Raw genomic sequence first — 21,466 nt, 5'->3', positions numbered from 1 at the left:
CAGATGTGATGGCACTGTGGCCTGCTCTGGGGACCATGACCTGCAGGCTGGGTGCCAACCCTCCCGTAAGCCCCAGCACGCAGCCCCTACTCTGGAGCCTGGGGCCATCCCCTATGCCTGGTGTACGGTTAATAACCTGGTTTGGTTAATGATCCTTGGGGGCTCCAGGAGGACTGGCCAGGGATTGTCTCCTCCCCAGGGCACCTGCACAGCACTGTAAGCAGTGAGCCCATCAGTTTGGAAGTCTCCCGTCAATGATTCTAAGCAGTGCAAATACTGAGCACCTGCTGTGTGTGGCCACTAGGGACTCAGGGAGGAGGTGGCCAAGTGTGACTAATGGGGTGTGCAGGTGATGGCGCCTGGTAACCTCAGGAGGTGAGTCACAACCACCATAATCACCAGGACTATATACTTGGCTGGGGGTGGGGCTGCAAGCACAGATCATTTCACCCAGCAGAACCTCCAGCGGCGTCCCGCAGCTGTTTCTCCATCTGGAAGGGGGATTGGAGAGCCTGGAAGCCTGCAGACTCCTGTCCCAGCCCAGAATGCTGCTCGCGGGGACACCCCCACGTGGGCAACCCCTGGAGGACGCCCCCCTCCTGGACGACCCCCGCCCGGCGCAGAGAGCCCGCCCCGCCCTACCTGCTGCGCCCCGTGCCGAGCCCCGCACCCCGCCCGCCGTGGCCTGTGTCCGCCACCGGAAGCGCCCGCTGGGTCCCCGCAGCGCAGCCGCCATCGCCATCACCGCCATAGCCACGCGGGGCCTCTCGGGCGCCCGGGGCTGTCCGCGGCGCTGCCTGCGCCGGCCCGGGGCGGGTCCGCCTGGCCAAGGACGCCGCCGCCGCCGCCGCCGCCGAAAGCGAAGTGAGTGAGCTGGCGGACCGCGGGGATCCGGCCTTGGGTGGGGTTCTAAGGACCCGGGACAGATCTGACCCGGGTGGGTGGGGTCTCCGGACCTGGAGTGGACCCCACCACAGATCACTGGGGTGGGGAGGGGGGCTCTTCTTCGACCTGGGGCGGACCTCATCTGCGGTGGGGGGCGGGGGGGGGTCTCCGGACCTGGGGTGCATCTGATCTGGGGTCTGTCCTGGGGTGAGGAACTCCGGATGCGGGGTGGGAAATTAGGATGCCTGTGAGAAAGGATCCGACCTTGGGTGGGAATCTCTGGACGGAAGGGGCTGTGATACCAGACTGGGTTGAGGGAGTAGCAGATCTGTGTTGGAACGGGAAGATCCGACTTGGGGATAGGGTTCTAGACAAGGATAGGGGATCCGGCCTTCTATAGGGATCTAGACCTCAAGATGGGGTATCTCCCGGGGGGGGGGGGTGCTTTGACTTGATGGGCTTGCAGAGGTCACACTTGATCTTTGAGCTGGGATCAGACACTTGGGAGTGGGAGAATTGTGGGTGTCAAGGCCTGGAGGAGCTCAGTGACAAGTTTCCCCCTGGAGGCCTGATGGATTGACCCCTGGGGTACCTCCAGGCTTTTCCTTTCAGGGAAATGGCTGCCATGAGGGAAAGGAAATGACTGGAGCCCAACACTCCAGCAAGAGCTGGGTGAGGGTGGTGTGGCCCCATCCCCATGTGAGAATGTTGAGAAAGAGGAAGTCACTCCAGAATGGACCTGTTATACCAGCCTTTCAGTTTTTAAAGTCAGGGACTTTTCTTGACCAATTGCCTGGGACTGAGCTTCCCTGACTGCCTACTGCCTGCTGCCTCCCAACTCCCAGAGGTGCTCTGAGGAGCAGTGTCGGGCCTAGTGAGGAGAGAAGTGCCATAGACGAACACAGCTGGTCACTAGTTACAGCAGTAAGGACAGATTTTATTCAGTAACTACCCACAGTAGGGGAAAGAGCTGAGCTCCATTCAGATTTGTTCAGAGGCACTGGGCCTTTGGAAAGAAGAGTGAGTGAGTGGGGGAGGGGGATGGCAGGAGTGAGTCAGGGAAGTGAGAAGTTACGAAAAGTGGGAAGAGGAAGCTGGTCTGTGTAACACCCATTTGGATGTGCTAAGTCATGCTTATGAAAGCTCCCACAGCGACTTGGAGATGGAGCCCTATCCTCAGGTGTTTGTTGGAACAGTCACTTCTTTGGGAAGCCTGGAGTTTTCTCTGGCATGCACCTTAAGGGGGCTAAGGTCATCCTAAGGATGCAACTTTGAGCTGTTAGATGCTATTTAGTGTTTGGTCAAGTCTTTGTAGGCCAAGGTTGAGGCCTAGTTGAGAAGAAGGCTCAGAGGAGCCTGGATAGAGTTTGGTCAAGGAAAGAGTCTTTGGCAGGTCTCTCCCTCTTGTTAAAGGAAAGAAGAGATGTTCTTTCTGCTGAATAATATAAGCCCATTTCCATTTGATCACCTTTTGTTGAACCATCTGTTGGAAATCGCTAGTAGAGGATACTTGCTGGATGGTGCCAGTGATCACGCATTTAATGAGGGGCATTTCTATGGGAACAGAAAGAAAAGCAAAGATTAAGGGTTGGAGCTGACCATAAACCTGGTTTTTGAGTCCCACAGATGGCCAGTTGGGAAGAGTTTAGACATTGACCCCTAACATCTCTAGGTTGTAGAGTGAGGACCATTGTGGAAATCCCGTGGATTTCCCAGTTTGCAGTTTTGAGTGTTTATGGTCATATAGTATAGACATCAGTGTCACAGTCAAGGTTATTTCCCCAAGCAGAGCATGGAAGATGTGGGAATTCCCATGGACTTCTGAGTGGCCCATGCAGCTGCAGCTCCAGGAATGAAGGTACGCACACATGATTTGTTGTGTGATGAGCTCTTTGAGAGTTATATCAAATTGTCTTCATGCTTCAGCATGCGGGACTTTTTCAGATCCTGGAGGAAAAAGGGCAGCAACAGGACAACTGGAGTCCCAGGAAGGGTCTGGGCAGTCAGGTTTTAGTTCTCAGTGATGCCAAGTCAGGAGGGAAGGGAGAAAAATTGGAAACATCAATTTGGAGAATTGTAGTGAGATGCTGAAGGAATCTAGAAGAGCTGAGGGTTGGGTAAGGGCTGACAAAATATGTAAGATGGAAGAATGCAGTCCAGTTCATAGGTAGTATAGTAAAACCTCAAACACAATAAACAGGATTAGAATCTGATAACCCACAAGTTTGTATTTTTCTTTTCCATTGAGATATAACATTTCCCTCTGCAGCCACTTCCCTTTTTGATCAAAGATAATCACACAAAGATTATTTTTGTTTACAAAATCATTCTGGTCTCGTTAAATTTGGCCTGATTATTTACATAAGTGCAGCAAAAATGGCAATTGACCACATAGGCCTTGTTAAGTTTGCTTTGTGGAACATTTTTATGGGGAATCTCAGATTGGAATTTTAAAAGCCTTTCAAGGCTAGGAAGCCAAAACAAGAACTCACTATCAGTTCACCTGTAGATTTGGGTGAGTTCCTCTCTACTCAAGGTCCCCCAAATACCTTAGGGTTCCTGGGTCTGCCAGGAAGGGATGTTCCTTGCTCACCTTGAGAGTAAGGCTAGGATCTTATGTAAGCCAAGTACCAGCCTGGTTTTTTCAAGAGGGCTTTGTAAGCACTGCCTCCTTGTAAAATCAACTGTAGTTTCTCAAAACTGTCTGGTCATGTCTGATTCCACGCGTCATTTTCAAATATGACATTCCTTGGTTATATAACCAGCCTTTTCAAGTTATGTCCTATCACAAAGAGGACAGGTTCTTACTGAATCTATGCAAATAACTATATTGCCATGAAAATAAGAATACTTAATAATAGTTCCCAATTTTTTGAGAAACGGAGAAAAAGATAAATGCTTTGGTTTTGTTTACAAAACTATTAACTTGCTGGAGTGTTACAACTCACGGGCAGCTTAAGAGAAAAAAGAAGGGGCACCTGGGTGTTTCAGGCAGTTAAGTGTATGACTCTTGATTTCAGCTCAGGTCATGATCTCACAGGTCGTGAGTTTCAGCCCTGTGTTGGGCTCGGTGCAGACTGTGCAGAGCCTACTTAGGATTCTCTCTCTCTCTCCCTCTTTCAACCCCTCCCCTGCTTGCTCATGCACACGCACCTATGCACTCAATCTCTCTCTCTCTCTCTCTCTCTCTCTCTCTCGGAATAAATACACTTAAAAAAAAAAGTGGTTTTTTTTTTGAACCCGGAAAATAGAATACTAAAGAGCCAAGAATATTCCAGACTAAAGCCATACAAAATGATAATCATCCTTTATCAGTTTATTCTGTTCCATGTAGTTAATTCTTGTCCTGCTTGATCTTGGTTAGTTTCATGAGCCCATCAGTTTCTCCACTAGAGCTCTGGAAAGCCTTACTCAGTCCCATAACATTTCAGAGTTACTGAAGCAAGGCCATCAGAAGTCTGTACCCCAGGTACCTGTCATATTCCTTACCATGGATCTTGGAGACAGTCCCTTCTGGTTGAAGACAAACCACTCTGGCCTGTAGCTGATTGCAAATGCTTTTGCAGAAGCAGCAGAGCGAAACAAAAACTATCTGTGGGTGACAAAGACTTAAATGGCCAGGGGTTAAAGATATGATGAGAATCCCTTGTAAAAACACCACCACTGGGGCACCTGGGTGGCTCAGTCAGTTGAGCTTCCAACTCTTGATTTCTGCTCAGACTATTATCCCAGGGCTTGAGCCTTGGGATTCTTTCTCTCTCCTTCCCATTGCTCCTCTCCCCTGCTCACGTGCCCACCCTCTAAAAAAATTAAAAAAAAAAATTTTTTTTTTAAGTTTATTTTTGAGAGACAGAGCATGAGCAGGGGAGGGGCAGAGAGAGAGGGAGACACAGAATCTGAAACAGGCTCTAGGCTCTGTCTGAGCTCTCAGCACAGAACCTGATGTGGGGCTTGAACTCACAAACTATGAGATCATGACCTGAGCTGAAGTCAGATGCTTAACCAACTGAGCCACCCAGGTACCCCTCTCTAAAAAAATTTTTAAAATAAATAAATAAATAAAATAAGTAAAAAACACAACTGATAATAAAACTTGGTCATTTCTATAACATCCATACCATATTAACTGGAATTATGACTGATAATATGATACCAGGACATTTCCTGGTCTCTGAGGGTGCTGGCAAATTTATAGGAACTTTATATGATTTCTGACATCCTTATATTAATAACATCTATTCATAAAAACATCATTTTTGGAAGGTTGAGCCACATGTTTTATCTGACAGTGCCTTTCAGGAAATCCAACAGGTCAATTAAAATTAATTAGTTTGGGGCGCCTGGGTGGCTCAGTCGGTTAAGCGTCTGACTTCAACTCAGGTTACCATCTCGCAGTCCGTGAATTTGAGCCCCGCGTCGGGCTCTGGGCTGATGGCTCAGAGCTCAGAGCCTGGAGCCTGCTTCCGATTCCGTGTCTCCCTCTCTCTCTGCCCCTCCCCCGTTCATGCTCTGTCTCTCTCTGTCTCAAAAATAAATAAATGTTAAAAAAAATTAAAAAAAAAATTAATTAGTTTAACATGTCTTTTTTACAAGGTGAAAGAACAGATCCTTTGAGATCTTCCAGAGACCCTCTAGGAAATCCCAAAGCGAGCTTGAAATCAAGAAGATCACTTAGAATTTGATTTGGGGAAAGTAGAGTTGTCAAAAATGTCAAAAGGTTTGCATGCTTGACTAAATAGGATCCCAGGTCACTATGAAACAATATTTGGTTATTTACTTAACCAAAGTGTCAATAAAAGAATCGAAAAGTAAATATTGGAGATAACATGATTGTAAAAACAAAAACAAAACCAAAACAAAACTTGGTTCTTTGGATAGTGAGAAGACCAGGTTCTCTTAAGTAATCAAGAACATGGTAATAACACAAAACACAGGAAATTATTTTGATAACATAGAGAATCTTTATTTCCTCAAAAGGTAAAGATTGGTAAAGATTACTCAAAGGGTAAAGAAAAGCCTTTTACAATTTCTCATTAAAAGCAGACCAGTGATTCAACAAGTTTTGTTGTTTTAGCAGAAAGAAAACCAAACTCTAGTTTTGCATGAGGATGTTATTGATAGTAAAGCTCATTTCAAAAATTATATATGAATCCATTTAATCTTAGCCAGCTTGGATCTCATAACATAAAATTCCTTTTACCACAAACTTTATACAACTTTCTATATCCATTCAGGTTTTTGTCCTATACTTTCCCCTTTTGAAAATGTAACTCCAGGACAAAATCACTATTCTTTCCTTAACAAAAACAAATTATACATTCTTTGCATACTTTTCATGTGAAACACATCCTATTTTTCTCACATTCTTTGTTTACAAGTTGTTTCCCTTCACTCTTATTGTTTCTAGTAGTTGTTTTATTTTCATAAAATGATTATAATTTTTAGCCATTTGCAACATTTATTTTATAGATAAAGAAAGGAAGTAGATAATTGTGAATTGTCAGCCATACACTGGTATTCTGTAACAGATTAACAAATTTTATGAATATGCCATTTTGTAATCTGTAGAGGTATATACTCTGAATAGTACAAATTTTTTTAATGTGGCAAGAAGAACAGACTTATTAACGGACCCAAATGTCATTAGCCTTCTGTACCATATAAAAACAAGAAGTCAAGAGTATAAAACTTAAACTATAATTAATAATGAATGTTTCAGCACTTTATCTTATGTAAAAATTATTTAGATAGTCAAAGAATATGTATTATGTAACCTAACTTGGCAAAACTCTAAGGTTACAAATTACCAGAAAGATTTTGGAGACAGTTTTTAGGCAGATACATATATATGTGTGTGTATGTATATATATTTTTTAGCTATATATATATATTTTTTAAAGTAACGTCTTAGCCATGTGTGTACATATATATATGTGTGTGTGCGTATATATATATATATATATATATATATAATTTTAGCCATATGTTGTATATATGTATGTACATATATATATATATATATATATATATATATTTTTTTTTTTTTTTTTTTTTTTTTTAAGCAATCTCTGTCCCCAGCATGGGGCTTGAACTCATGACTCCAAGATCAAGAGTCACATGCTCTACCAAATGTGTCAGCCAGGTGCTCCTAGGCAGATATATTATAAAGCACAATAATTGTTAAAATAAAGTTTGTCAGAATAGGGACTTAGTTTGATGAAAATCAGATTTATCATTTGTACAATCCTAAACTTTGAGTAGATAGAATATTAGCTTATTTGACTAGGAAACCAAGTGGAGTAAAAATGTATGTTTGTGAGACACCTGACTGGCTCAGTTGGTGACTCTTGATCTCGGTGTTGGGGGTTCGAGCCCCACGCTGCATATAGAGATTACTTAAAAATAAAATCTTAAAAAAATATATATGTTTGCATCCATTTAATATTGATAACACTAAAGATACACCTGTTTCATTAAATCAACAATATTAAGCCAGTCTTCTGTCATAGATTACTCAAATTATGTTAACTTGAGAAACAGTTGAGTTGGTTCTTATATTTCTGAGAGTTTTGGGGAAGATTTAGTTTATGTAAGTACTTATTTTTCTCTAAGCCAATTAGGATAGAACTACTTTAAGGGATTTTATAAATTAATTTGGTAATATCACCTGGAGGTAGAGAAATACCATACATACATACACACATGTATGGACATACATACATACTTACATACATAAACATACAGATTCAAATAGAGATCTCATGGTTTTCATTTAAAACTTTTAGCCATGCATCAGGCATAAATACAATTATACCAAACTCACTAGTTTATATAAGAGTTGGACCTTATGTTTCTGGCAGATAGAGCAGGTTAGTTACCTGTTCAATAGGAAGGCTAAAGCTTTTCACCAGTGTTCACGGAGGAGGCCTTTAAGATCTTTTTGCCCTGATATATAATCTTATGGAGGCCATGGACTAAATGTTTGTTTCCATTTTGCTTTTTTTTTTTTCAACCCCAGTGAGTTCCTTTGTTACTCAGCAAGCCCTGTGAGTTACTCAGTGAGTTACTCAGCAAGCCCTGAGTCCTTTGAGAGCCCCCAGTGGGGCAGGGGGTCTACATGCTAGTGACTATGGGAGCTGAGGGGCTGGAGGGAAGGGGAAGGTATGGCAGGGTGGACTGGGAGGAGGAGGGAGGGGCTTGCAGGGGTCATATCAGAGGATGTAAGGTTGCTGGAGGGGGAGCAAAGGTGGTAAGCTAGGAAGGAGGAGAAGAGTGGATGGAAGGGAGAGGTCTCAGAGGAGCCACTAGGGGAGATCAGCAGTTTCCCACGGAAGCCATTGAAGTTCCAAATTATCCTTAGTAAAGTCATGCCAACAGGAAAGGAAACAGACAGAATTAGCACCATGGTGGCATATTGTCAGCAGGGGTGCAAGAAGGGGGTTTCAGGGGGCACCTGGGTGGCTCAGTCAGTTAAGCGTCCCGACTCTTGATTTCGGCTCAGGTCATAATCTCATGGTTTGCCCCACATCGGGCTCTGCGCTGTCAGCAGAGCCTGCTTGGGATTCTCTCCTCCTCTCTGCCCCTCCCTCTGCTCACGTGCGTGCTGTCTCTCTCAAAATAAATAACGTTAAAAAAAAAAAAAGAAGAAGAAGAAGGGGGTTTCAATCTACTGAGAAGCTCCTATAGGAGGAGCAGGATCAACCAGAGAGACAAAAAGGTCTCCCCAGAAGCCAGGAAGGACTTCCAGCCCAGGAGCTACCTTCTGGAAGCTCCTCCCACCCACCCTCCAGAGTATATTCAGAATCATAGAATCAAAACCTGTCCTCACTGCTGTAATGGACATTTGTTGGGAGCACTGGATCAGGAGTCCGAATCGCTACCAGACTAGTGAGCAGTGAGCAGCAGACCAGAGATGGGACAAAGGTCCCTGTGGGTGCTGCCATCCAACCTTTGAAGAGTGAAATGGGGAGTCCGTGTTCAGCTTGCACCAGGGGCAGGGCTGAAACCACACAGTTGCTGGGGCTTGCTGATAGTGCCCATGAGCTGCCAGAGCTTCCCCAGTTCCCAGGCAGAACGGGATCTTGGGCTCTGTCCTGTAGGGCTGGCCTTGCGGCAAGTGGCCAAGTGTGGCTTGGCCATAATAAGGAAGGTTGGGGGGTGGGTGTTATTTTTGACATCTGGGGAAAGAGGTCTAAGAGAGGGACGCTGCATATACACTGTGGGCCCGTTGGAAGGAAGTACACAGGGCAAGCGGACTCTGCTGTGATAGGAAGGCCCCTTCCCCGGCCTCCAAGGACCCCGAGTGTAGAGGCAGGCGTCCCTCCCTGGTGTCTATGCAGCTCCCCACCCGCTACACTCCCCCCCGCCCCCCCCCCCCCCGGGGGCAGACAGCTGGAGGGTGGAGACAGACTCCTGAGTGCCTGGGTGCCCCAGGGAGATGAGAGCAACAGTTGTTTCTCTGGATCTTGCTTCCTTACTGGGGAATGGCACGTCCCTATTCCTTTTTTGGAACAGGGAGGGCCACAAACAGGGTTGCCGGTTTTGTCTTCCACTGTTTTCTTTGGACTGTAGTAAAACATACAGAAGTCAAAATTTGCCATTTTAACCTTTTCAATGCTACAGTTATACAATTCAGCGGTATTAACTACATTCATCTTGTGTATCCATCGTCACCATTTCCAGAGCTTTTTCATCCCCCCAAAACACAAACCCTTTACTCATTCAACATTTCCCCCTCCCCCTCCCCCCCCCAGCCCCCAGCAGCTTCTATTCTACTTTCTGTCTCTATGGATTTGCTTTTTCTACTTATTTCATGAAGTGGAATCATACAGTGTCTACCCTTTTCTGTCTTTTTTTTTTACATAGCATGATGTCTTCCGAGGTTCATCCATCCATGTAGCAGCATGAATCATTGTCTCATTCATTTTAATGACGAAGTACTAATCCATTGTACGGACACACCACATTTTGCTTATCCATTCGTCTGTTGATAGATGGGCTGTTTTGAATAATGCCTCTATGAATATTGGTATGCAAATATCAGTTCAAGTCCCTGCTTTCGGTTCTTTTGCGTATGTACCCAGGAGTTGAATAGGTGGTCATATGGTAATTCTATATTTAACTTTTTGAGGAGCCACCAAACTGTTTTCCACAGCAGCTGCACCATTTTACATTGCTGTCAGCAGTGCACAAGTGTTCCAGTTTTCCCACATCCTCACCAACGTTTGTTATTTTACACACACAAACACACACACACACACACATATCTTTAAAAAAATTTTTTTTAACATTTATTTAGTTTTGAGAGACAGAGTGAGACAGAGCATGAGTGGGGAAGGGGCAGAGAGAGGGGGGTACACGGTATCCAAAGCTGGCCCCAGGCTCTGAGCTGTCAGCACAGAGCCTGACACAGGGCTCAAACTCACGGACTGTGAGATCATGACCTGAGCCGAAGTCAGACGCTTAACTGACTGAGCCACCCAGGCGCCCCCATATGTATATATTTTTAGGGGGAGAGTGAGAGAGCACACGCAAGTGGGAGAGGAGCAGGGGGAGGGAGAGAGAGAATCCTAAGCAGACTCCACACTCAGCGCAGAGCCTGACACAGGGCTCAATCCCAGGACCATGAGATCATGACCTGAGCTGAAATCAAGAGTCAGACGCTTAACTGACTGAACCACCGAGGTGCTCCTGCTATTTTCCGTTTAAAAAAAAAAAAAAGAAGAAGAAGAATTTTTTTTTTTTAAATAGCTATCCTGGGGTGCCAGATTGGCACAGTCGGTTAAGTGTCTGACTCTTGATCGCAGCTCAGATCATGATCTCACAGTTCATGAGTTCAAGCCTTGTTTCGGGCTCAGCGCTGATGGCACAGAGCCTACTTGAGATGCTGTCTCTCCTCTCTGCCCCTCTCCCGCTTGTGTGTGCACATTCTGTCTCTTTCCCCAAGTAAATAAATAAACTTAAAAAAAAAAGATAAAAAACAATAGAAAAGAAAATAGCCATCCCAATGGGTAGTATGAAGTAGTATCTCATGTGGTTTCAATTTGCATTGCCATGAATAATGATGTTGGGTATCTTTCCATATGCTTACTGGTCATTTGTGGATCTTTGGAGAAATGTCTATTCAAGACCTTTGTCCATTTTCTAATTGGGTTGTCTTTTTGTTGTTGCATTGTAGGAATTCATGATTTGCAAATATTTCCTCCCATTCTATGGGTTGTCCTTTGGTTCTCTTGATAGTGTCCTTTGATGCTTTTAAGTTTAATGAAATTCAATTTTTTTTCTTTTGTTACCTGTGTTTTTGAAGCCATATCTAAGAATCCATTGCCAAATCCACGGTCATGAAGATTTACTCCTATATTTTCTTCTAAGACTTTTATAGTTTTAGCTCTGAAAGTCAAGTCTTTGATTGATTTTCAGTTAATTTTTGTATGTGGTGTGTGGTAAGAGTCCAACTTCATTCTTTTGTAGGGGAATTTACTTGTCCCAGAACCATTTGTTAGAAAGACTGTTCTTTCCCATTGAGTGATCCTGGCACTCTTGTTACCAAATCATTTGATCATGGCACCTGAGTGGCTCAATCAGTTATGCTTCCAACTCTTGATTTCAACTAAGGTCATGATCTTTCAGTTGTGAGATTGATCCCTTCATCGGCCTCTGTGCTAGGCCTGAAGTCTGCTTAAGATTCTCTCTCCCCCCCCCCCCCCGCCCCTCCCCAACTCATGCTCTTGCTCTCTCTTACAAAGGAAAGGAATGGAAAGGGAAGGGAAGGGAAGGGAAGGGAAGGGAAGGGAAGGGAAGGGAAGTTAAGGAAAGAAGGAAATAATTTGATTATAGATATGAGTGTCTGTTTCTGGCCTCAGTTCTGTTCTGTCAGTCTATATGTTTATCTTGTGCTAGTACCACACTGCCTTAATTACCATAGCTCTGTAATAAGTTTGAAATTAGGAAGTATGAGTCCTCCAACTTTATTCTTTCTCACAATTGTTTTGGCTATTCAGATTCCAAATGATCTTTCAAATGGATTTTTCTATTCTTGCGAAAAATGCCATTGGAATTTTGATAGGAATTGCATTGTATCTGTAGATGACTTTGGGTGGTATTGACATCTTAACAATACCAAATCTTGCAGTCCATGAACATGGGATGTATTTTTGTTAATTTATGTCTTCATTTCTTTCATGCCCTCATGATACTAAATGTATCATCTGTGGAGGCCTTATAAAGCTTCTTCAGTGAAACACTGAAGCCCATGAGCAGCTTTTCTTTGCCCACCACTGCCCTGAGGTCAACAGCCATGAGAGATAGGAATCCCAGGATCCTGCATTGAAGTTTTGCCTCCAACCCTCAATGTAGTCAAGAAAGCATGTATGAAACTGTGCTCAGTGAGCCACTTCAAAACTTACCTTATGGCCTGTCTGAACATACATAAAACAGAGAGGATCTGAGCATGCCATTTGGCTTCCATACCCTGGCCTTTTGGCCAGGGTTGAGTTTCCTTTATCCTCCTGATGATCCCTCCTCCCCTTGTGGTGGTTTAAAGTCCCATCATTGTGCTTTCTGTCTGCATGTCTGTTAGGTAACCAGGACTCAAGGTCAAAGCCGAGCCTCCCTTCAGGTGTGGCCCCTCCCTGTGCCCTCCTGTCAGCCCTAAGGAACACAGTGCTGTGCAAAGTTATGAACAGACAGACCTAGAGATTAGAGACTTAAAAGCCAAATTTAAAAAAAAAAAATTTTTTTTAACGTTTATTTATTTTTGAGACAGAGAGAGACAGAGCATGAACGGGGGAGGGGCAGAGAGAGAGGGAGACACAGAATCCGAAGCAGGCTTCAGGCTCTGAGCCATCAGCCCAGGGCCCGACGCGGGGCTCGAACTCACAGACCGTGAGATCGTGACCTGAGCTGAAGTCGGACGCTTAACCGACTGAGCCACCCAGGCGCCCCTAAAAGCCAAATTTTTAACAGAATTCAAGTATTATGAAGATTGAAATTTATAGTTTATGACTCCAGGGTCCAGCAAGTAATTGATTATTTAAGTGGAATATTACTTCTTATTTTTGATATATATTTCCAACCTTTATTGGATATTTTTTTAAATACAGAGAATAAAACAACATGACGCATTATATCATCACCCAAACACTACTATGGGTATTAATAGTAATGCTAACAAACACAGATGTGTGGTTAGGAAATCCTGAGCAGTGGAAAGTTCTGGCTCCTTCAGGCTCCATGGGCCTCCCCTCATCGTTCCCTGTCATCTGTCCCCTAGAAAAGAGAAACTCTGCCCTTATCCACTGTACCCACCCCCCACCCTGTGTCCGCTCATCTGCCTCCTGGGTTATGGTGCATGCTGCCCTGCGGGAGCCCTTTCCCAGGGTGGCCCCTGGAGCTATGGCAGACAGAATACCCGATTCACACTTTCTGGCATGGTGGGACCCAGGGCACACCGCAGGCAGGGGCACCCCACTGTGGTGCCAAGACTTGCCATACCTGCTCTGGACTTTGGGCCTTCTGGTGTAATCTGTGTATTTGCCCTCTTGGCCCCTTTTTCTCTTTGGATCATCTTTTTCTCATTGATTTGTATGTGTTCTTTGTAACTCACTCTTGGTCTTCTATGTCATTTCCAAATTTATAGTTATTTTCCTGGGGAAATATGGCTTAAGCAAAGTGGTTCATTCATTTCTCCTGCTTTTCATAAGGGACAGATGCACATCCTGTCATAACTTGCAGGGCAGTGCTGATGAGGACCAGGGAGACTCTCCCTGGTGTCCCTGGCCGGGTGACACTGCAGGGGACATCTCACTACCTCTTTGGGGCCTTTTGCTCTCAGAGGATGGAAAAGTGAAGTGCTGCCCTGGTGGGCAGGGCTGGCCTTTGGGAAGGGGCCCAGATATCTGGACCCTGGTCATTTTTAGGCTACAGTTTCTGTTGGTGTTTATCTAAAGGCAAACGAATTCTGCACAAATGTTATCTGTCTTGCTGCTGAGCTCAGAGAAGGAGCACACAGACCCCTCAATCGGCATGGAGGGCAGGAGCCGGCTATGAGAGTGACTCTGAAGGTCAGGGTAGCACTGGGAGCAGAAGAGCAAGTGTGGGCCAAGGAACCGGGGCCACTGCATGTGCATACTCCGACCTGTTGCGAATACATCCACTCTGCCTTGTGTAAATAGGCCACATGGCCTATACCACCGGCATCTGGGTGTCTACACTCACCTGGGGCAGAGTCTCAGCTTCCTGTTCATCCTCTGCCCTGTTCTCCAAGCCACCACTGTCTCCTCATGGTCCAAGGTGTGGGGGTTTGGAGCCCTCAACGGTCCTCAAAGTACTCTTCCCACTGAGGCCCTCAGTCTGCCTGCTCTCCCTGATGTGCCTTTCCAAATGGGAGCTTCTGGGAGTGCAGAGTCCTGTATGGTGGTGGCTGTGGTTCAGCAAGCCTTTCCTGTGAATAATCTGTGGCAACCATGGGCCCCAACAGAGGCTTCCGTGTTCCTCTTTATTTTGTCCTTAACCATTTTATAAGGGGTCTAGCCTGAAATCTCAGCATCTACCCTGAATATCTTGAACTCTGCTCTGTGCTAATGAGGAACCCAGGGCTGAGTGGCTCAGCCTTGTCTGTATCTCCAGGGCCCCACCTGACTGGGTTCCGAGCTACCTGCCTAAAGGGTGGCTTGCCAGGGGAGGTTGTGCCACACTTGTCGTTAGTTGTCTGATAGAGCTGGCATGTCTCGCTTACCTATGGTATAGGAGGCAGGACTGGCCTTCATTCTGGGACAGACACATGACGTGTGGCCATCCCTGAGGGAAGTGGTGAGTGAGTCTATGCCCTGAGTGCCTGGCCTGGGGACCGCCTGTGTTCTTACCTGAGAACTCACTTAAAGGGCCACACAAACCTCCTGGACTGTTCCTGGTGTGAGCACCCAAGGGGGCTGCACACAGGACAGAGCCTCCCCTGTGCCCACCTCTGTCAGAGCAGCAGCTGACCCAGGCTGTCTGGGAAAGCACCCAGGGAGGAGAGCTGTGATCAGCAGGTCCCCAGGCAGGACAGCCAGACATACCTACTCTGTGCACCTGATGGCACAGCCCTGGGGGCAGGAAGCTGTTTGGGGGCAGAAAGGTCTGCATTCCCCTGATGTTGAGATGAGCCAGGCAACTGGGACTCATAGCTAGCTTCTTGAACCCTGGGCCCCCATCAGCATTGGCAGCACCCCCAAACTGAGGAGAGTGTGAGGAAGCCAGGAGGGGCAGGTCTGCAGTTAACGCCAGGGTGGTTTGAGTTCCAGAGCTGGCTGCAGGGCTTCCAGGCTAGCCACAAGGCACTGAAGCCCGCTGCCTCCCTCCTGGCTCTCTGCCCTGCCCCTTCTCCCCCCTCTTTCTCACTCCACCCTATCCCTACCCCTTCTCAGATGCTGGAGGCCCCACCCCTGCTGTTGGCAGCCTTCTCATTGGGCCTGGTGCTGCTGGTGCTGCTGCTGTGCCACTCCTACTCGGGCTTTCTCCTTATCTGCTGGAATGAGTTCGTCCTGCAGCCCCTCTACAACCTGTTCATGGGCGACACCAAGGAGCAGCGCATCCTGCGTCATGTGCTGCAGCATGCGGTGGCCGGGGACCCACAAAGTGTGCTGGAGGCCATCGATACCTACTGTTTACAGAAGGAGTGGGCTATGAATGTGGGTGACAAGAAAGGTAGGCAAGCCCAGCCTGCAGGTAGCGGGCCTGGGAATGGAGATCCCCGATGGAGCAGCACAGCCTGTAAAGGAGAGGCCTGTTATCACCCTGTTTCTGGATGCTGGGGTAGGGGCTTGTCTGGAGCCTGGAGGCTGGAGCTGATCACCCACCTTCCTCGGCCAGGGGCAAAGGCTGTGCAGAGACCCCAACACCCACATCGCTGTCCTCGTGGGGAAGGAGGGACATTTGATAAACTGCCTGGGACCCTTCCTTGCCCCATACCTACTCACCTACGAGTTGGTGGTAGGCCTGGCACTGGCATGCCGTCTGATGGAGCTGGGTGAGGGTGCAAGGCAGGCAGTGGGTTCCTGGCTGTCCCTGCTGGTCATGAGGGTGTACAGAGCTCCTTGGACTCTGCCCAGCGCAGGCACCAGGGCCCCCTCCTGACCTTTGGACTCCAGCCTGGGGCACAGGCATGTGCTGTGCTGCACTCCTGGGAGTTGGGCCCTCATGGGCAGGGTGGGGTGAGGGCTTCTACAGAGGGCAGCTCTCGTTTAGGACGAGTTGGGGTCAGCCAAGAATCATCTGAAAGAGAGGGACCAGAGTGTGCTGAGACCCAGAGGCCTGAGGGACCCTGGGAGTTTGGAGAGTGTGTTTAGTGGGACAAGGGGAACAGGGGAGGCAGGCATCTGTAGGGACTGATGCTCAGTTTGGAATGAGCAGGTCCAAGACCAGGAGTGGGTCACTTCCCTCTGCCCGTGCTCACCCTCTCATCTGCCCCGCAGGCCAGATCTTGGATGCAGTGGTGCGGGAGCAGCGCCCATCGGTGCTGCTAGAGCTGGGGGCCTACTGCGGCTACTCAGCCGTGCGCATGGCCCGCCTGCTGGAGCCCGGGGCCCGACTGCTCACCATTGAGCTCAACCCTGACTACGCCGCCATCACCCAGCAGATGCTGGACTTTGCAGGCCTGCAGGACAGGGTGTGTTGCTGCCCCAGGGTGATAAATGTGGACACTGAGACACCAGGGGTCAGGTGCAAGGGGGGAGGGGAAAGGTTTGGGTCGCCCCAATGCAGTTCAAGGCCACATTTATCCTGTTGTGCCTGGCCTCATGGCACCTCCTAGGCCAGGCTTCACGGAACCCCCAGCAGCTCTGTGAGGGAGGTCTTGCCACCCCACTCCACAGAGCAGGAAACTCCCAGGCTGTCCTTGGAGGGAAGGGGGTAGAGTGGAGACTTATCTCCCCAGAACCCCAGAGAAGATTGGTAAGGACATTTGAGTGTCCAGGAAGGGTAGCCTGTCCCATTTGGGTGTGGACACCAACAGAGTGCCGTTCCAGGTAACCGTTGTGGCCGGGCCATCCCAGGACATCATCCCCCAGCTGAAGAAGAAATACGATGTGGACATGCTAGACATGGTCTTCCTTGACCACTGGAAGGACCGGTACCTGCCAGACACTCTTCTCCTGGAGGTGAGCTCTGCACCCACCTGGTTCACATGGGCCTCAGTGTTGGTGGCTGGTGCAGGGGCCACCCCAGGTGGCCCTGGTGGCACAGGTGATTTGGGCAGGCCCACCTGAGGTCACGGAGCATGGAGGGCCAGAGGAAGCCCCAGGGGTGGTGTGGAGATGGGAGGAAGGTGGTTCTGGGCAAAAAGGCTCGGCTAGGCCCGCTAGGTAGCCTGTGCAGGGGCGGCAGGGAGGGGCGAACACTAACAGGGCATCTCCTGCCCATTTTCCCCAAAGGCTCCTTATTGTGCATCCCCCTGCACCCCTATCTCACCATCCTCATACCCCATCCCATACCAGCCCTTAACGCTGCTGCTTGGCCAGCCCCAAAGTGGTGACTAGGGAGGCTGCCTCATCCCCAGGTAGAACCCTGGATGGGCTGTTAATGAGCTGACCCACGAAGCTTAATATTGATGACCGCTACTTTGTCTGTCCCAACTGGGCAGTCAAGATCACACTTAGTGGCTGCTTGGCCCTCCACTGAGAACTGGGGAGGTTTTGCCCCACCACGGCCTCCCCACCTGGAGGCCAGCATGGAAGGGTCCCATGTTGTCTGTGTCATGCTAACCCATCTCAGCTCGCACAGGGGCTGGTCACTCGGCCCAGGGAAGAGAGGCCATGAGCATGGTATGCATGGCCATTGGAGCCACGGCTGAAGGCTGGGAAGGACCTTGCACACAGTGAGTGGTTCTGGAGCAGGCATGGAGGGCCAGGTGCCTGGATGCAGCAGGAAGGAACCAGCCCTGGCCTGGGGGCTATGAGGGCACAGGATGTTCTGGGAATGTGGGCCAGAGCCATGTGTGGAGGGCCTTGAATGCCACACAGGGTGGGGACATGAGGGGCTTTAAGCAGGTGAGAACAAGGTTAGATCTGTCCTCAGGAAAGATCCCTGTTGGGGATAGTGGGGAGAGATGGCTATAGAGAGGGTGGTGCAGAGACCTGGAAACCTCAGGGAAGGGCTGAGAGTGGGGAGGGGATCCATGGGCTAGAAGTTGGACCGGTCACCTGCATTGGCTGAGATAGGTGATCAGTGGAGGGATGTCAAGAAGACCCAAGGCCCAGGAACCAGGCAGCTGTGGGGAGCACAGCTCCCCACAGCTGCCTGGTGGAGGCCCAGCTCCAGGCCAGGGGTGTGAACCTGGAAATCTGGTGTGGAGGGCAGAGGCCAGGCAGCCAACCCAGCTGGGCCTGCACAGGGATTGGGGAAGGGATTTCAGCAGCTTTGGTGTATGTGATAATTACAAGGGCCTGCATTTATAGAAAAGTAGCAAATATTGCCATTTAGAAACTAGGAAACTAATAGTTTTCTCAGTGCTGCTTGTTCAAAGCTGGTAATTATCTCAAAAGAAAAGAAGTCATGAATTGGGAATGACTACTTTTTTAAACACACATTCTGAAGCCCTGCAGCTGGGCTCTGCGGGCCCTTGGTTTATGCTGGGTCAGCCTGGGGCTGCTGGCTGCTCTGAGGAGGCCCCACTGCCATGTCACACGGGCTCTCCACAGGGCAGCTTGAGTGTCCTCACAACATGGCGGCTGGCTTTCCCCACAGCCAGGAATGGGTGACAGAGACGGAGGGAGCAATAAGGGAGCCATCATGCCTTGTATAACCGTCTCTGAAGGCATACACTGCCACTTCTGCCTCCTTCTCTTTGTTACAAGACAGTCACTAAGCCTGGCACACACCCAGTGGAAAAGGAACCACAGAGTTTAAAAGCACCTCAAGTACAGGCTACCTGGTCCTCTGAGGGCTGTTTCCTCCCAGCAGGTTTGCTCAGGTTTGCTCAGACGGGGTGGGCTTCTCCAGGGGGTCTGTGTCCTCCATCAGGAGGCGTGATGTGTGGTGAAAGGTGGGGTAAGTGCTGCCATTCTCTCCCTTCTGACCAGTTTCTTCAAGGATGGGTAGGCCCCAGCACCCTCCAAACACGTCCAAAGCTTCTTCCTTTCATTCCTTCTTTCATGGTCAGCTCGGTTTTTAGTGTCTGATGACTTGTCCCAGCTGGGGCCAGCAGTGCCTACTGAAGTCAGCTCCCGAGCAGCTCGACCCCACATATGAGGCTCAGAGCCCTACTCCTGGCTCACCTTGTCCATTTCCCGCCGGAGACCTCAGCTCCCCTTCTAGGGCCTGGGCCGGGGTGCCTTCTCCCGGATAGCTGTTTTAGGTTTTTCTGGCCAAGATTGCTAGGGAGTTTTCTTTTTAGAAGAGAAAACGCCCCATGCTTCACAGTGGTACTTTCTGTTTAAATTCTGGCTCATGGATTGTCCCTAGCCTCACTGACCTCACAGCTGTGTTTTCCACTCTGGCCAGAGGACCCTTGGCTTCCCCCACAGCCCACAGGCTGAAAGTGACTGTGGTCACCACCAGAACTGAGACCCTTGTAAGACTCTGTCCTAGGGCACATCCCTGGAGGGGTACAGAGTTAAATCCCCATGTTTTAAAATCACTTAGAGATGCCCATTATGTGTGGTCCTGCTGGCAATTTGAGACACTCCTGGGGTCACTTTGATTTTGCTTCTGATGTTTGGCATTGTTTTTGTTTTTTTTTTTTTTTAAATTTTATGATCGTGTGAAAAAGAAGCTCCATGCTTCCAAAGTTAAATCTAGGACAAGGCAACTGGTGTGACCCATTGCCCTGGTCTGACCCTCTTCCACAGGCAACCATTTCCTCTCAAAGTTTTTTTCTATTGTTTCCTATATTCTAGGCAGCTCCACCCCCAGCTCACCATCCTGGCTGGGTCCAGCTGCTGCTTCTTCCTTCTGTAGAGCCCAGGCCCAGGCATTGGTAGAGATAGGGTGTTCAAATGCCAGAGTTTGGGGATGTCCAGGGCAAACCCCCAAGGGGCAGGCTTCTTGGTGGGGATGTCTGCCCTGCCTCCACCCCCATCCCTCCAGGGTCACCCTCGTCAGGCGTTAGGACCTCCAGTGACAGTGCACAGCAGCCCGTGCGCTGGGCACCAGGCATCTCACCTGGAAGAACCATGTGTTCCTGGCACTGGGTGACTGAGGGCCCCACTAGCCTTGAATCAGTCCTGTGGCCTGAATCCTGGCTCCACTGCCTCCTCCATTTACTCATCCAGCTAGCATTATTAGCCACTGTGCGTGCCACATGTTGTTTTAGGGGCTGGGGATGCAGGACCTAACAAAGAGCAAAAGATTCGCCCTCACAGGGCCACATTCTGGAGGCAGGATTTGTGCTCAGCACAGCCCTTTCTTGGAGTGGCTGCTGCCAGGGAGGAGATGGAAGGCAGTGGGGAGACCCTCATGCCAGGAGCTGACTCCAGGCCAGACAGAGGCCAGTGTGTGGAGCCTCCACCTGGCCAAGAGCACCTAACCTCCCCATTTGTGGTTGGTTTAATGGGCACCTGTCACCCTCACCCCTTCCCACCATCTGTCCCCTGCAGGAGTGTGGCCTGCTACGGAAGGGGACAGTGTTGCTGGCCGACAACGTCATCTGCCCAGGAACACCAGAATTCCTGGCATATGTGCGCAACAGCAGCCGCTTTGAGTGCACACACTTCACCTCGTACCTGGAGTACTCGACAGCAGTGGATGGCCTCGAGAAGGCTGTCTACATGGGCCAGGATGGCCCAGCACAGCCTTGACCACCCACCCTGCTCCAGGCTCCCTTGCCAAGCCTGGTTATGAAAAGCACAACAGATGCACTCCCGCCAACCCTGCTTTTGCAGTTCTGGGGTCTGTCCTCAATGTAGCACACTTGAGGCTTGTGAGGCCAAAGCCTGCCTACACTGGACCCTCTGCACGGCGACTCTGGGCTGTCACCACTGGTCCACCCTAAGTGCAGCCAGCTTACCATGCACAATCACTGCAATACATCTGGAAAGTACGTTTGTAAATACCAATCAGAACAGGTGGTGCCTGTGATGGTGTCACTCACTCCCACCAGCATTTTCGATCAATTAGGTTTCTTACATCGACAGGTCCTCAGGCACTGACATATTCAGCAGACATTGGAAGTGGGGGGGGGGGGGGCGGAGTTGGGAACATTTGGAAACTGTTGGGCTGTGCACTCAGTCTGTCCTTCAGGTTTGCCATCACCAGGTGGCAGCAATGCCTCAGTGATGGCACTGTGCCCAACAACTATCCACTTGTGATTCCTGCATTCTTTCACCTTCTTGTAAAGAATGAAACACAACTTTACTAACATCAGCTCAGTGTTAATAATCCTATATGCCAGTATCACATTTAAAAGATGTTAAAAAAGAAATTAAAAATCTAAATATTTAAATAAAAGAGATCAACTTAGTGCTTCTTTTTAACTGCTGCCCTGCTCCTTCTCTCCTGTGGTGCCATCAACTCTGGCACCACACCCAGTGTTCCCCTTCACTAGATGCTAATGCTGGCCTGGGGGCTCATGTGGCCGGGCTGAGGGTACCTGTTGCATCCCCATAGG

The 21,466-nt window shown here is 48.7% G+C and overlaps 2 protein-coding genes across 7 annotated transcripts in view; one reads left to right on the top strand and one right to left on the bottom strand.

Annotated features, from left to right (window-relative positions):
• The window catches only part of TXNRD2 (thioredoxin reductase 2), a 51,595-nt gene extending 50,823 nt beyond the window's left edge, over positions 1 to 772 (bottom strand). For 3 of the 4 annotated variants that reach the window (XM_060612954.3, XM_060612956.3, XM_060612959.3), the window contains exon 1: positions 643 to 770. In XM_060612954.3, the coding sequence (XP_060468937.1) occupies positions 643 to 751 (109 nt within the window). In that variant the 5' untranslated portion in view covers positions 752 to 770. Of the gene's footprint in view, positions 1 to 642 lie in introns of all 4 variants that reach the window. The other variant, XM_060612955.3, reaches the window with a different exon arrangement.
• On the top strand, positions 755 to 21,332 carry COMT (catechol-O-methyltransferase). Of its 3 annotated transcripts, none has more exons than XM_081790754.1 (5): positions 755 to 864; positions 15,300 to 15,570; positions 16,338 to 16,531; positions 16,890 to 17,021; positions 20,457 to 21,332. In XM_081790754.1, the coding sequence occupies exons 2-5, from the start codon at positions 15,432 to 15,434 to the stop codon at positions 20,655 to 20,657; spliced, it is 666 nt and encodes a 221-aa protein (XP_081646880.1). In that variant the 5' UTR covers positions 755 to 864; positions 15,300 to 15,431; the 3' UTR covers positions 20,658 to 21,332. The 3 variants fall into 3 exon arrangements, with proteins under 3 accessions (XP_081646880.1, XP_060468945.1, XP_060468947.2); XM_060612962.3 differs by having other exon boundaries at positions 782 to 864; positions 15,291 to 15,570; XM_060612964.2 differs by lacking the exon at positions 755 to 864 and adding an exon at positions 17,295 to 17,419 and having other exon boundaries at positions 15,291 to 15,570; positions 20,457 to 20,568.
• Positions 21,333 to 21,466: the final 134 nt, after the last annotated feature.

This window comes from Panthera onca, chromosome D3 (assembly GCF_046562875.1).
Source record: "Panthera onca isolate mPanOnc1 chromosome D3, mPanOnc1 haplotype 2, whole genome shotgun sequence".
Lineage (NCBI taxonomy): Eukaryota > Metazoa > Chordata > Mammalia > Carnivora > Felidae > Panthera > Panthera onca.
Note: the sequence above shows the minus strand (reverse complement) of the source record. Positions and strands in the feature narration are given on the sequence as shown.

What these genes read in the sequence shown, in the direction of transcription:
- COMT (XM_060612962.3), top strand. Translation starts at nt 15,291, where the DNA reads ATGCTGGAGGCCCCACCCCTGCTGTTGGCAGCCTTCTCATTGGGCCTG. An exon ending in TTGCAGGCCTGCAGGACAGG is followed by an intron (nt 16,532 to 16,889) that starts GTGTGTTGCTGC and finishes GTGCCGTTCCAG; the next exon opens with GTAACCGTTGTGGCCGGGCC. An exon ending in CAGACACTCTTCTCCTGGAG is followed by an intron (nt 17,022 to 20,456) that starts GTGAGCTCTGCA and finishes TGTCCCCTGCAG; the next exon opens with GAGTGTGGCCTGCTACGGAA.